We start from the raw sequence: 15,915 nt of genomic DNA on the forward strand, positions 1-15,915 counted from the left end.
GTGGGCTCTCTGCGGTCCTCGTCTTCTGAATCTGGGCATTAGGAAGAATATTCGGGGTTCTGAGCAGTTTCTGTGGCACCAAGAGAATGGTTTCAACTGTAACAGGAGAGCCTCACCCCCGGACGAATTCCGCAGAAACAGGGAAAGGCCTGCTTCGGGCTCACTCCCCCTTCCCGGCCTTCTAATAACAGGTATGACCTTTATGAGATACGAGTTGTCAGTATGACAAGAAAGGGGCTGTAAAACTGAAATGGGGCCATTCGAGGCGAGGCTGCAGCCAGAGGCACTGGCCCCTGCTGCTGGGCCAGGGAGTAGGGCCGCCCGATTCCTCCAGAACAGTCTGCAAGGTGAGGTGGTCACGTGGCCTTTCAGAAAGCAAAACCCAGACAAAACAAACTGCTTGAAGGTCGTGGGTCCCATCCCGGAGCCTAGACTGCCCGAGGAGGCAGGAGCAGGTGGCACTGGCACATCAGAGACAAGGGATCCAGACACCAGACACTCCTGGGTTCTAATCCCCACTAGGTGATGTGGAAGAAGTCATTTGACCTACGTCCCTGTGTCTTCAACTCTAAGATGGAATACCCACCTCATAGAGCTACTGTGACAATTAAATGAGAAAGAGGGACATCGTGCCGGGCACCAGGGGGGCACAGTGGCTGTGAGTCCCACTCCCCTCTTTTTTTATAGAAAGGGTCTCACTTTTGTCGCGGGTGGGCGACAACCATTTGGGCCAGTGGCACACGGGGGTGAAGAATTTACCAAGACAGCCGTAGGTAAAGAAAGGCAGATATATGCGAGGAAGAATGAAAAGAGGTTTTGAGGAGACAACGGGCGGATCAGCAGAAGAGGAGCGGACTGCCAGAGACAGAGGCTCCTGGAGATTTTATAGGATGGTTTCGGCTGCAGAGGGCTACGCGCAATACTGGTAACACCAGGGCTGCAAGGAGTTAGCTTGCATGTTTCTCTCAGCCAAGACATCTAATGATAAACTGAAGTGTTTGATGTGAAATTGGGTGCAGGAGGATTGTGGGTAATGTACGTTATCTGCGCAGAGGTGCTACGTGTCCTGGACCATGAAGAAAGGCAAGCCGATAACTTACCTGCTTTATCTCTGTATCTCCCTCAGTCCCACCAGCCTGACTCCTTTGCTTTAATTAGGAGTCTACAGATTTGTCATCCAGGCTGGAGTGCAGCTGTGCGATCATAGCTCGTCGCAGCCTTGAACTCCTGAACTCATTCGATCCTCCTGCCTCAGCCTCCAGAGTAGCTAGGACTACAGGCATGCAGCACCATGCCCAGCTTTTTTTTTTTTTTTTTTGGTAGAGATGGGGGTCTCACTATGTTGCCCAGGCTGGTCTCAAACTTCAGGCCCCAAGTGATCCTCCCACCTTGGACAGTAACAGCACCTGCTACTATCTGCCTTGTTGATTACAGCTATCAAGGTGTGGAGTGGTAACCTTACATTTTTATTAAGTAAGTTATATTTTAGGGAGGTTTTTGGTTGGTTCGGTTTGTTTGAGGCGGAGTCTCACTTTATCGCCTAAGTTCTGTTTGGTTTGGTTGAGATGGAGTCTCACTCTGTCACTCAGAATGAAGTGCAGTGGCACAATCTCAGCTCACTGCAACCTCTGCCTCCCGATTCAAGCAATTCTCCTGCCTCGGCCTCCCAAGTAGCTGGGATTACAGGCACCTGTCACCACATCCAGCTTATTTTTGTATATAAAAATAAGCTGGACGTGGTGGCAGGCACCACCAGGGTTTCACAATGTTGGCCAGGCTGGTCTCAAACTCCTGACCTCGTGATTTGCCCACCCTGGCCTCTCAAAGTGCTGGGATTACAGGAGTGAGCCACCACGCCCAACTGGGGAGTTGTTGTTTTAATTTTTTTATAGCCTAATGTTAAAACTACATGGAATAAAAGGATATTAAAACAAGAAAAAAGTGAAAGGTTACAACAGGACAATAAAGATGGAGGAATGCCGTCTGAAAGGTGAGAGGGCTGAGCACGGGACAGGAATGGCTGTTGGCGGGGGCGGGTGCTGGCGTGTTGTCAGCGGGACTCTAGCATGTCTGGAGGCCACTGGCATGTTCGGGGGAACTAGCTGTATGGGGACACTGGTGTGTGGGGACACTGGCATGTTGCATGGGGACACTGGTGTGTGTGGGAGGATACTGGCATGTGTGGGGGGGACACTGGCATGTGGGGGACACTGGCATGTTGTGTGGGGACACTGGTGTGTGTGGGGACAATGGCATGTTGTATGTGTGGGGACACTGGCATGTGTGTGGGGGATGCTGCCATGTGTGGGGACACTGGCATGTGTGGGGACACTGGCGTGTTGTGTGGGGACCCTGGCATGTTGTGTGGGGACACTGGTGTGTGTGGGGGGACGCTGCCATGTGTGGGGACACTGCCGTGTTGTGTGGGGACCCTGGCATGTGTTGGGGGGGCACTGGTGTGTGGAGGTCACTGTCCTATTGTGCAGGGCGCTGTTGTATGGATACACTGGCCGGGCTGGAGAGGCACATTCTACCTGCTCCTTCCTTCCTCCATTTGTTCCCTTTAGTTCCCATGTGACTTTCTGGACTGTGGGAGAAAGCAGTTTTCCAAGGGATCCCACAGGTGGCGTTCCTGACGAGGCTCTGTCCACATATCAGCCCACAAGTCAACACACATTGCCCCTCAGGGCAAAACCTGCCGCCCAGCATTTAAGCATTTACCTACCATAAGGGGCACAGCAGGCATCACCAAGGAGGAGCCAGAATCCAGCCTCTGCTAGACCCCGAGGGCCCTCGAGGGGCGTGCCAGGTGCTTCAGTGAGAAAGTCATTTTCACAGAAGTATAGACCATTTCCTCAAACCTCACTGCCAGCCTCCAAACAACACTCTCACAGAGAGCCTAATTCTATTCTCAGCTGGAAAGAGGACAGAGGAATGCCTCCAATCGCCTTAACTTCTAGGTGTCTGTCCCTCGGGCCAAGTCAGCAGGTGGAGGTTTACCACCCAAACTCAGAACCAGACCCCAACAGGGGTGGAGTCCTTAGGAGCCTCAGGCACACCCTATGCACCAGTAGAGAAAACCTAGAACGGTGGGGAGGGGAGTCCGTGGTGATTAGAACGTAAGGGAGGAAACAGTGCCACTGGTTAAACAGCACTCAAGCTGTCTATGTGGGGACAGACGGGTTTGCTACCCTCAGAATGATTTTACAAGAACAGCCTGCCACTGAAGTCTGAATCCAAAACAAAACAGCCAACAAGGAAGTATATGGACTGTGAACAGTGGCTTCACCCTGTGGGCCACAGACTGACCCACAAGGGACTGCAGGTTTCTTGCAAGGGGTCTGTGATTTCACCTAACAAGCACTGTCTACAAACAGATGGTCTTATACAACTATTCTTCAAATAAATGGAGATCTGCTGTGCCTGAGGCAGCGTTATTCAGTTGTAAATGTTTCTGGGTAGTTGCTTTTTGTCCCTGCATATTTTTTAATTTTTCTTATTCTTTTTAGAGATAGGGTCTCACTCAGTTGTTATCCAGGCTGGAGTGCAGTGGTGTGATCCCGGCTCACTGCAACCTCAAACTCCTGGGCTCATGCCATCCTCCCGCCTCACCCTTCCGAGTAGCTGCAGCCTGTGCACAGCTGATTTTTTCAATTGTCTTGTAGGAATGGAGGCGGGGCGCTCATCATGTCACCCAAGCTGATCTTGAACTCCTGGGCTCAAGAGATCCTCCCACCTCAGCCTCCCCTGAAGTGATGACAGGTGTGAGCACCGCACCCACCCATTGCGCATTGTTCTAATCCCTGGACAACCAAAGCACCGTGACCACGTAGGGTCCGCAAGGTTTTTAATGTTCAAGGGGGTGTCCATCTTGAAAACGGTAAAGGAATTAACATATTTAGGTCCACCAATAGGGAACAGGAGAAAGAAATTCCGGCACAGCACAGGGGTCGGCAGACTACGGCCCGCAGCTGTCGCTGGAGAGCTTCCCAGAGCCAGCCTTGCAGTGGTTGCCACGCTGCTGACGGCTGCTCCGCAGAATCGCTGGGACCAAGACCACGGTCCAGGAAGCTTCAAATGGCCACTATGTGGCCCTCTACAGAAGAGTCTGCCCACCCTCCATACAGCACATTGTGAAATACACTGCATGATACTGAACAGTGAAGAAAAGAAAGGAAGGTACTGCAACTATTAGATAAAATAAACTGTATATACGAACAGGGAAAGATGTTCAAGAAATCATGAGAATGTCTTATTTTAAACTCTGCCTGCCTTCTGAGGCCAGCAGGCCCCGTTCACTTAGTTTTGCTGGGCTCCAGTGAGAAAGGAATTTGAGTTCTTGGGAAGGACGGACCCCTGGGAGGGAAAACAGGACTCTGGGCAACAGTGTCTAAGCAGCGACCCCGGCACAGGCCTGAACAGAACAAGCAGCCCCTCAGTTACGGGGGTGGCACCCTCAGAAGCTCCCTGAGAGCTGTGCAGGAAGCGTCCCCTCCTCCCCACCCCGGATCTGAGGGGGATCGAAACTCAAAAGAATAAGAACAGAGGCCAAACCACCACCATGGTCTGCCATCAGCTGATGTACACTGAAGCCCAGAATCAAGCAGACAGGCCCACCAAGGCCCCGCTGTGAGTGGGGGCCAGCTCCCCTGGTGGAAAGGCCTACCCAGGAAAGACGGCAGAACAAAGCAGAAAGAGCCGCGGGCTGAGCCGGCGATTCTTCCCAAGTTAATAATTAGATAAGCCCCTGCCTTGGGCATTTGAAAGGCCAGGAGCATGTTTGGGGGAAACTCCCTCCTCCTGGAATCCCTGTGTCCCCTCGGAGGGCTCTTCAACACCTACCAGTGAGTCTACACAGGAAAGGGCTGGAGGCTGGGCTACCTTGTCAGGGACCCAGAACTGCCTCCCACTGCCCCATCCGCACAGCCCAAAGCCACCCCCCGCCAACCTGCCCCTTAACCCAATGGTATCAGAGCATCTTAAAAGCACGACCGCTTGACTCTGATGGCTGCTGTGTCAGATAAGAAGCAGGCCCCATGGTGACAGATCACACACACGGAGTGCGGCTGGCTCCTGGCTCCCTTGCAGTCCGCCTCTCTCCTCACAGCTCAGCACTTTCTTCTGAAGAGCATTAGAGGTGCCATGCAGACAGCTGGTCCACCTGCACTCTGCCCCACAATCCCAGAGCCTGTGCTGCCCCTGCAGACTCCTGCATGTCCTGGGGGCGGCCACCACCCCAGCCCTTGATGGCTGTCTTCAAATTAACTTCTGTTTCTGTGGAAAAGCAAAAGGAAAAGGACTAAGTTCCTAACTGTTGAGTAGAAGCCACTCATCGACTCTAAACTATGGAAATTTAGTCCATCAAACCTTAGTCTAAAATGTGTAAGTCACACCCACCAGAGGAGGTGACCAAACACGCTTCGGTGAAGTCAGGTAAAAGCTGTTTGCAAACTATGCAGAGTCTCGGCAGATGCCCTGAGAATCTTTAGCTCTTCCGTCCACAGGGATTCCACCAGAGTTAGCTGGTTTATCAGAGCCTCTTTTTCATCCTTCGTACGAGACACCTGAAAGTTATTTATTATTTTTATTGAGGTAAAACATGGATATATCACAGAATATACCTTTTAACTGATTTCAAGTGCACAGCTCAGCAGCATGAAGCACATTTGCATTGCTACAGAACCACTGCCACTCTCCAGCTCCAGAACTTTTTCTATCACCCCAAACAGAAACTCTACAACCATCATCAATAACCCTATTCCGCTCTTTGAACTTGAACTGTCTCTATGAACTTGCCTGTTCTAGGAACCTCAGATAATGGAATCATACAGTATTTGTCCTTTTGTGTCTGGCTTATTTCATTTAGCACAATGTTTTCAAGGTTCATTAAAATCACACTTTAAATCCCAGTCATGTTTTCATACAAATGAGCTGATTTCTCATTTAACTAAAACATTTACTAAATACAACATCAATGAGAAAAAAATGCTTGAAGTCATGCAGTACTTTTTTACTTTTTACCTTTTTTACTTTCTACCTTTGAATAAAAGGTATAGGCAAAGATATGGAATCAACCTAAGTATTTATCAACAGATGAATAAAGAAAGAAAACACAGCACATATACCCAGTGAAGTACATTCAGCCTTATAAAAGCAGGAAATTTTGTCATTTGTGACAACATGGATGAACCCAGAGGACATGCTGTCACATGGCAATAAGCCAGCACACCAATACTCCATGATCTCACTATATGTGGAATCTAAAATTGTCAAACTCATAGAAGCAGAGAGCAAAATTGTGGTCGCCAAGGCTAAGGAGTTGGAGGGGAAATGGGGAGATGTTGATCAAAAAACACAAAATTTCAGCTGGACCAGAGGAAAAAATTCAAGAGATCTATTGTATGTCATGGTAACTACGGTTAGAAACAATGTATTATGTACCTGAAAATGGCTAAGAGTAGATTTTAAGTGTTCTCACCACAAAAAAAGAAGTATATGTGATCATGATATATTAAATAGTTTGATTTACCCATCCACAATGTATACAAATATATACAATTTTTACTGACCAATTAAAAATAAAGAGGCCGGGTGCCATGGCTCATGCCTGTAATCCCAACACTTTGGGAGGCTGAGGTGGGCAAATAACCTGAGGTCAGGAGTTTGAGACTAGCCTGGCCAACATGGTGAAACCCTGTCTCTACTAAAAATATAAAAATGACCCAGGTGTGGTGGCCGGCGCCTGTAATCCCAGCTACTTAGGAAGCTGAGGCAGGAGAATCACTTGAACCCAGGAGGCGGAGGTTGCAGTGAGCCGGGATCACGCCATTACACTCCAGCCTGGGAGACAGAACAAGACTGTCTCAAAGAAAAAGGAAAAATAAAGAAAGAAAGAAAAAAACATTGACAGAAAAAGCATACGTCCAATGTTAACAGTCAAAAATAGAGACTACATCAACATTTGTTTATTGAAGGCACTGAACAATGTTCTTATCAAATGCACTATCCCTGGTAACATGTACAAAACAAGGAACTGCTTAATCAAGACATTTCTTAAGGATGTAATATTCTAGAAACATACCTTTTGAAGCATAGCAGTAGTCTCTTCTATGAAATAATAGCATATTTTCTGGGCTATATCCAAACTCGTCTTCTCATTCGTATCTGAAATTACTTCCCCAAGAAGTACTTTTCTCCAGCATGTACTAGAACCAAAATGTTCCATGACACAATTTTAGCAGACTCTCGAAAAACAGACTTTTACATTTCAATGCAACAAATAAACTCCTTCTATTTCTCCAGAAGCATAAATACAACTCATTCCATAAGCAGATTCCACAAGGACCCATGTCACTTGCAGTCCCTGCGTGGAAGCCAACCAGGTAGTAAGAACGGAGGAGGAGGAGCTGAGAATAAAAAGCACGGGGGGTGGGTGCCTTCTGCAGGCAAGAACTGAATGTTATCATCACCACAAACCTGCGTCTGACACGAGTGAATGAAGTCCTGTCCCTGGCTATGGGAACGAAGCAAGGGACAGAACAGGAAGGGAGTCTACAGCCAAGAGGCAGAGGACTAAGGAGCAAATGTAGGAGTTTTCCTTCTCTTCAAGTGACAGTCTGTCCAAAACAGTAGCAAACTGAACACATTTCACAAAGCCAAATGCTCTGCATCTGGAAGGAGGAATCTACAGCCAAGCCCTCTCTCCATGCAGGTCATTCCAATGCTCTACTACAAAGGCTCCAGGAAATGGGGCTCAGCTGGCAGGCAGGACCCACTCTGGTGGGTCTGTTGTGGTAGGTGCGAGGGAGCCACAGCAGGATGCGGAGCAGAGATGGCAGCACCAGATGTAGACACCAGGAATAAGAACTATTGGGAGAAAGAGGATGGAGGGCCGGATTCTGAACACTGAGAATCTGGCAGTGGAAGTGGCTTCAACAGGAAGGAACAACGGCTGCCATGGAAGTAAACAGGAGCCCATTAGAATTCAGAACAGCTGGCAAGACACAGGACGGAATAGACTCAGAAGTCTTCAGTTTTAGAGATGACAGGTGAAAAGCTCAGGAAATCAATGAGTTCTCAGGAAAGAAAAAGGGAAAGTACTGAGTGTCAGGCACAGTGTTCGTGAATAACCATTATCTAATTTACTCTCCACAATTACCTAGCAAAGAAAGCACAATTATCCCCACATTAGACTCAAAGCAATAGAATCAGGAAAGTTGGAGAACTCACCCTAAGTGACAGAGCCAAAGAGAGACAGAAAAAAACTGCAAACGTGTCTGTACCAGGCAGAGCCCCAAACATGCTTTTCTGCCATCCCACTCAGTAAGCAGCAACTCAACTCAAACGGAAGGAAGGAGGCCTAAAGAAGACCTCTGGGAAACAACCAGTTGTATTTAATTTTAGGCTGAAGTGTCTGAAAAGGACTCATACCTTGTTGCAAGAAGTATTTAAAGAAGCTTACATGAGTACACACAAAATAAAAGGTAAAATGAGTAATGGCTGACAGCAAGACAAAAGAAGATGAGAGGAGAAAAGCCAAGACACAGCAGGAACGAATCAGTGTGAAACCACACGACTTCACATCCGGTACGTTTGGATGGACTTCAGATCTGCCTCTCAGTTTTCCAGTGAACAATAAAAAGAAGGAAACATCAGTTAAAGAAATCATAGGATCTGTAAGATAAAAACACTCCATTTGCTAAAAATAAAAACAAAAACTATGGTATGGAGATGAGGGAGAAATTTTCCTCCAAAAGTTCCTAGAGAAAAAGAAGGAAGCAGCATCATCTCATCCAGAAGAAGAGCAGGCATCACTGCAGGGGCACCGACTGCTCCAGGCACTGCTTCTGGGCCTCATCTCAGCCAGTCCTCCCAACCGCTCAAGGACAGGCTGCACCGTCTTCAACTTCTCCCTGTATATCTAGCAGCAGAAGGCCGTAAGCGGCTCTCCCTGCCAGGGACTCTGGCTAAAGCTGCCTCTGCCCTGGGTCCCACACAGCTGGATGTGCCGACAGGTGGCTAAGGGGAGCAGGACTGACAGCTGGGCAGGAACATGAGGGACCCTGGCCAGGATGCATGCCCACACTGGGGGCTCCCCGACCCACCTCCCCCATGGAAAAGTCCAGGCCTCTCCTTCAGCGGGGCTTTGGGATCTGCCCCAGGGCCGGACTGTTGTTAGGAGCCCTTGCTCCCAGGAAGCTCTTGCTCCTACCTACTCTAAGACTTTCCTCTGAACAGTGCCAAAGCCCACACTTTTTAAAGGATTTCAGGTCATGAGGAGGAAAATACGAGTAGAAACCGAAAAATTCTCAGAACCATGTACTCTGATTGATTCTAAACTAGAATTCCAAAATGGTTAAAACTTAGAAATGAAACACTCACTACCTGGGCAAGTTACATAACGAAAAAGCGACTCCAATGCATGGCATTCCTTTTTCCTCCCTGGCTATCTGAATGCGAGCCAAAAACAAACAAACCCTCCAGAGTTATATCTAGACTGGTGCTGCAGCTTAAGACCAACACATGTGAAACTTACAATTTTTCAGCTTCCAGACTTAACAACTTAAGGGCTGTGAGTAACCTCCAAGATGGTCCATCCCATCCGAATGTCAAATTTCTGAAGTAGAAAAACAAATAATGACAAATCTGTCATTTCAGTATTTCATGGCCTCATAGCAACTGGCTGAAGAGCCAAACACCTTTTTAAAGGGGTTGCTAAATGTCATGTAACCTGCACTCATGGTCAAAGGACAAGAGAAAATCAGTCTGCAAATACTTAAGAAGAAAGCTTAAGTAACAGAAAATTCTCTCCATTTTTTTTGAAGAGTAAATGGCTCTTTTCCAATAATTGTAGTAAGAAGCTTGAACGTGAATGAGGGACCTCAGGCAGGGCACATGCACAGGAGTTCCCAGTGAGGGAAATGCTGAAGAACTGGAAGTACTCTGGGCATCACGCAGATGGCAGCCGCCACCACCAGGCTGCTCTCATACCATGGCTGGGTCTTTTAAAACTTAATTTCATTCAGAAAAGAAAATCCAAAAGGGAGAGGCTTGAACCCCGTTTAACCCACTTGGCAGGGAATCACCCAGCTACCCACCTACCCCAAGAGCCTGCATCATGTTGCTAGGTGCCTGGGCTCTCCTGAGGGCCAGCCTGGCCTTCCTACATGACCGCAGCATAGACAGACTCACCCTGGGCCACCCATCAGCACATCCAGGTTCTCTTTTGGTACCATAATTTAATATTTCCAGCTTGTACCTTATGTCCCTAAATAAGTTTCTTTCAAGTGTCTTACACTCCTTATGTCCTCTACAACATCAAGCACAGTTTTACTACACATAGTAAGTGCTCAATACCTACTCATCAGCTGATACAGGGTCAAGAGGTGTCTCACCCCTATGGAAACCTTAACCCCCGATTTTCCATAAAAATTTCCTGAAGGAATAATTTTGAGAGGGAAAGAGAAACACTTACTCTATATAGCCATGATCCTTTAAGATGGAAATCTTTTTGTCCATTTGTTTATCTGCTGATGGAAGATATTTAACAAGTATTTCTAAATTTAAAAAAGAAAAAAACAGACTGAGAATTAGGGCGTAAATTTGGACAAAAGTATGTCTCCCTTCCCTTCACTTCCCTTCCCTTCAATTCACTTCCCTTCCCCTTAGCAATCCAGACATACATAAACAGTTCAACCTAATTCACAATCCAGACATGCATAAACAGTACAACCTAATTCACACAAGAGAAGTCTACTCTTCAAGTCCAATTCAGTCATATCAGTACTGAGTCCCTGAAAAGCTGTAAGAATTCCGAGTCTAGAGGACTAAGCACACACAACCTCAGCTCATGCTCCCGCTAAGTAAATCCACCAAAAACAATCAGGTCATATGACATCGGCATGACTGTTGGAAAATTACAACCAGCAAAAGTAGAGGCTCTGCAAAACATGAGGAAAGCTTTACAATATTGAGCTTTTTTAAAACCAGAATCACAGCAGTCTGGACGTTAGTGACTGTAACTGCAAAGCTTAAAGTAAAAATGCACAAATTAAGCTATTTGGAGAAACAGGGCACTGAGGGATTTTTCTATTTTATTTTTAAAAATGTAAAAATAACTAAAATATAATTTTTGCTCAAATGAATATTCCATAGACACCAATATTAAATTTATCAGGACTTTGAAAACATGAGGCCAATCTCAAAGCTGGTTTCCAGCAGCAAGACCCCATTTTTGTTTTTCTTTTTTTTTTTTTAAGAAATCACATTATTATTCTGCCTATGAAATAGAGTGGTATCAGCTTAACCAAGTTTCTATTTCCAACCAAACCTATATTAAAAATGCTTCAAATTGTATATATAATAAATCCCTTGCCATTTTTTCATGGCCTAGAAAACTGCTTTGTTACCGTTTCAGAAAGGGAAAAAAAAATCATTCTTCTATGTACTTTTTTAACACTATATTTGGAATTTTCACACCCTAAGTTTAATGGTTAACTTACTATTTTAAAATAATAAAACCGGGCCAGCCAATGTGGCTCCTGCCTGTAATACCAACACTTTGGGAGACCAAAGCAGGGGGATTTCTTGAGCACAGGAGTTCAAGACCAGCTTGGGCAACATAACAAGACATTGTCTCTATCATATGAAAAAACAAAAATTAAAAATAATAAAACCAGGCTAGGCACAGGGGCTCACTCATATAATCCTAGCACTTTAGGAGACTAAGGCAGGTAGATCACTTGAGGTCAGGAATTTAAGACTAGCCTGGCCAACATGGCGAAACCCCATCTCTACTAAAAATTCAAAAATTAGCCAGGCGTGGTGGTGTGTGCCTGTAATCCCAGCTATTCAGGAGGCTAAGGCACAAGAATCGCCTGAACCTGGGAGGCGGAGGTTGTGGTGAGCCAAGATCATGCCACTGCACTCCAGCCTGGGCAATGGAGTGAGACTCTGACTCAAAAATAATAAAACCAATGATGGTGACCTAGTTAAGGATCACAAAAGAACATACATGAAATCACATCTCATCACGGCATCAACCTCCAGAAATAAGGACTACATAATAGAGTTACCTTTGTGATTAGCACAGTGTCTTACCCACAGTAGGTGCTTAATAAATATTTTTTATTTATTGCTCCCTAATCCTATTCTGTCTTTAGTGACAGTGACAATGTTTCAGTACAACATTTCCATCCTTTAATATTGTATGTCGTTCCTTAGCAGTTTTCCTTTTCTTCCATTCTATCTTTTGACCCAATGCAATGAAAACTTCTCAATTCTTCTTATCCTAAACATCAATGAAAGCTTTGTTGTTTTTACTTCAACACTGAAACCACAGTCAGTAAGTGTGAGGCTAGGCCTACCTAGAGGAAAATTAGTGATGTCTATGTCAGTCTTAAGGTTTTGATATTTTTATGAAAACTGACAACAAACATCTCCAAATGGGGGGAAAAATATATAGTGTTAATGTTAAAAACAAAGTTGATTCCAACCTCTCGGGACATAAACACAAGCATGAGGATTGTGTGCGGGAACAAATCCATATTCCAGGAACAGCCGTTGATTATCGTGAGGGCCGTAACAGATGAACACCTCTTCATGTTTTCTCCAACGTGAAGTCGTTCTAATTTCGTAACAGTGAGTTTCTTCATTAAATGCTGCTTTTACCTACAGAGAAAAATTGTTAAAGGTTTTTCTAAAGTAAGGTGTGAAACTACAAAGCAGATTAAGTTATTGCATAATATTAATGTGAGTCAAGTGCAGTTTTCAAACACTCATCAATAAATGTAACTCCGCCTAGGGAAGATGCCACTTCAGTTTCACCCACTCTGACTTCACCCCACCGGTGAGGGAGGGAGTCCCACCCGAGGATGGCCACACCCGATACCCCACACAGCACAGATGAGATTGCCAGTTTACTGGCCACATCCACTCAGACCCAGGGAAGAGGACATGGTGGTGCCAATAAACGTGATCTGTGAAAAGCTGGAGAGTAAACAGGTTTGGCTTTGCCGGCCCTAGTAGTCTCTGTCCAAGTTGTTGTATTTTTACATCCTTTAAAACTGTAAAAACCACTCTTGGCTCAGGGCTCTCGGGCCACATGCCCACAGGCTGTAGTCTGTGGTGTGCTCTTATTACAGTAGACTATCAAATCATTGGTTTGGCACATAAATGTACAACGGCCCCATTAAAAATAAAGTCACTGTGCTGGGGACTAAGGACTCCCCATGTCTAGCATCCTGTTGCTCTACATGCCCCTGATATCATTTCATCAACATCAACCACAGAAACACTCATCCAATCCCAGCCTCCTTTGCTCTGATTGTTAGAGACATTTCTTTCTATAAAAGTAATAAGCAGACTGGCCCAGGGCTTGTTCCTGGGCTAAGAAAGCAGAGCAGGAACCTCCCTAAGCTCTGCTCTCACGTGGAGAGCACGTGAGCTGGCACCTGGCTCACAAGGCCATCACTGCTCTTCTCTTAGTGGAACGTCACGTGAAGGCGACAGCCAGGACACAGATCCCAGACATGACCCTCCACAGCATACCCCAAATGGGTTACAGGTGAGCTGACTGATGGACTCTTCTCTGCTCTCCAAGCCAGGCCCCTACCCACGCATGCCCTGCAAATACACTCGTTTCCTAAAAGAGCCACCCAGGAAAAAGGCAGGGGAAGAAGTGACCGATGACCACCTCCCTAATCAAGTTTCTTTCATTATTTCCCAGAATACTTTTCCCACAAATACCCATCCATTCAATAAACATTTACTCAACACCTGCTATGTGCCAGGCCCTGCCATGAGCACAGGAGTAACAAAGAGGAACAAGACAAAGACCCCATTCTCAAAGATTTCAGAGCTCAGTGGGAAAAAGAACAAGTCAGTCAGCGATCAAATCAAAGATAAATGCTGTGACAGCTATGCCACCAAGTTTAAAAGGGACGGGGCAGGAAACCAAGCTGGGCTTCAGTCTCAGTCTGGAAGGAGGAACGGGGGAGAACAAAGAAGGAATTTCCCACAGGCTGCTGGGAAAGACTGAACAGGGGCACAGCCCGAGGCTCTGGAGGCCTGAAGAGCAGAGTGGAGAAATGGGCAGGGAAAGCACTGTAGGAGGGACAGTGGGGTCTGGAAGAACAACTGGAGCACTCCTGATGGCTGGCCAACCCAGCCCAGTCACCTGAAGCTGCCGCCACCTCTTCCTGTGGTGTCACCCATCATCTGCAGTGACAGGTTCTAGGCAGTGGAAGCCTTCCTATCCAAATAGAACAGCTGCTCCCTCGTCAGCTTCTCACCTGGACATGTGGGCTATGATTCAGCAGGTCCAGGTACGGAGCAAGTGCACAGGTGTCCGGCTCTGCAGAAAGGCATTCCCGCTGCCTGGGCCTCAGGTACACGGCTCTGGTGTTGACAGTGCACCAAGCCCACAGCAGGGCACTGTAGCTGAAGATGCTGTCAACAGCCTCAGCAAACAGAGGCTGCAGAGAAGAGAAAAAGTCTCTGGAGGAAGCAAAGAACTCCTGCACATGGGCTCTCTGCTCTTCAGCCTTTGCTTTTAAAGATTTGGGAAAAAGGTTCAGCACTTCCGGCTCCAAACAAACAGGGCAGGTATAGGCCTTGGGTAAAATCTCCAGGTAAGGCTTCCAAAGAGATCGGTCACCAGCATGCTTTTCTGAAACTAAAAAGGTGCACAGTGCCAGCAGAGGAGATGGAGGAGGCTTCCACCTTTGAAAATTAAAAACCGGTTTAAAGGAGTTACTTTGATTCAAAATACGAAATAAGCTAAGCAGTTGGTTTTGCTGCCAAAAGGAATGTGTTCAAACTGTCAACATGCTCAGTTTACTTAACAGACTCAAAAGACTTCCTTCCTTCCTTATGGCTCTTCCTCTCTGGGGGGGCACAACCCCAATGCTAGCACTCTGAAAGAGCCATATTTACCCGTCAGAAAAACTGACTCACTAAGCCAAGTTCCAGGTTTGTTGCAAGAAATTCCCCTTTGCAAAAAAACCTCTTTGCTTCCAACTTAGTTCTCCAGTTGTAAAGCTTCTGACCTAAGTCCATTGGTCTCACCTGAATAAAGATATAAAATGATGGGAAGAACTGAGACCTGCACCTCTGTACACAAAGCTAATTTAAATTCTTTAGAATTAAATAATATTTAAAATTCAGTCCCTCAGTGAGATAAGCCATGTTTTAAGCATGCAACAGCCATTCGGAGCTAGTGGCTACCATACTGGACAATGCAGAAAAAACATCTCTGTCACTGCTGAAAGTTCTATTGGAAGGCACTAACCTCGACCAAACCTGACTATGCTCATATACACTCGCTGCAGCTCTAAAGCTTTTATTCCTAAGTTTACCTGCTCTATTACAAGTTATATATCACAGTATTTTTGTTTTGCATGATGCCAGTAAAAAGATCTCATGTTGCCTAAATGTATTTAGAAAACATTTTCATCAACACTTCAATGTCCAGATTCCTATACTGCCATACATTCTACTCAAAATTTCAGAATGATTCAGAAAGTGTTATTATGACAGCATCCTTGCCTGACACAGGCCTAAAGACCTATTCACCTTCTTGCAAAAACATGCCAGGCAGAAAAGAACTTACCTAAGGGTTAAGAAACAGTAGAGGCCAGGCACAAAGGCTCTTCGCCTATATCTCAGCACTTTGTGAGGCTAAGGCAGGCAGATCACTTGGAGCCAGGAGTTTGAGACCAGCCTGGTCAACAGGGTGAAACCCTGTCTCTACTAAAAATGCAAAAATTAGGTTTGGTGGAGCATGCCTGTAATCACAGCTACTCAGGAGGCTGAGGCATGAGAATTACTTGAACCTGGGAGGTAGAAGTTGCAGGGAGCCAAGATCACGCCACTGCACTCCAGTCTGGGTGACAGGGTAAGACCCTGTCTCAAAAA

At 46.2% G+C, this 15,915-nt stretch overlaps 1 protein-coding gene across 4 annotated transcripts in view; it reads right to left on the bottom strand.

Moving 5' to 3' along the window:
- Positions 1–3,817: 3,817 nt before the first annotated feature.
- The window catches only part of SETD4 (SET domain containing 4), a 21,676-nt gene continuing 9,578 nt past the window's right edge, over positions 3,818–15,915 (bottom strand). For 3 of the 4 annotated variants that reach the window (XM_017526211.2, XM_037737657.1, XM_037737658.1), the window contains 7 exons: positions 14,292–14,721; positions 12,495–12,669; positions 10,475–10,556; positions 9,536–9,616; positions 7,082–7,205; positions 5,398–5,564; positions 4,698–5,274 (listed from right to left, as the gene is read on the bottom strand). In XM_017526211.2, coding sequence (XP_017381700.1) covers positions 5,430–5,564; positions 7,082–7,205; positions 9,536–9,616; positions 10,475–10,556; positions 12,495–12,669; positions 14,292–14,721 — 1,027 coding nt within the window. In that variant the 3' untranslated portion in view covers positions 4,698–5,274; positions 5,398–5,429. Of the gene's footprint in view, positions 5,565–7,081; positions 7,206–9,535; positions 9,617–10,474; positions 10,557–12,494; positions 12,670–14,291; positions 14,722–15,915 lie in introns of all 4 variants that reach the window. The other variant, XM_037737656.1, reaches the window with a different exon arrangement.

The sequence above is a fragment of the Cebus imitator genome, unplaced genomic scaffold, assembly GCF_001604975.1.
Source record: "Cebus imitator isolate Cc_AM_T3 unplaced genomic scaffold, Cebus_imitator-1.0 Scaffold41, whole genome shotgun sequence".
NCBI classification, from domain to species: domain Eukaryota; kingdom Metazoa; phylum Chordata; class Mammalia; order Primates; family Cebidae; genus Cebus; species Cebus imitator.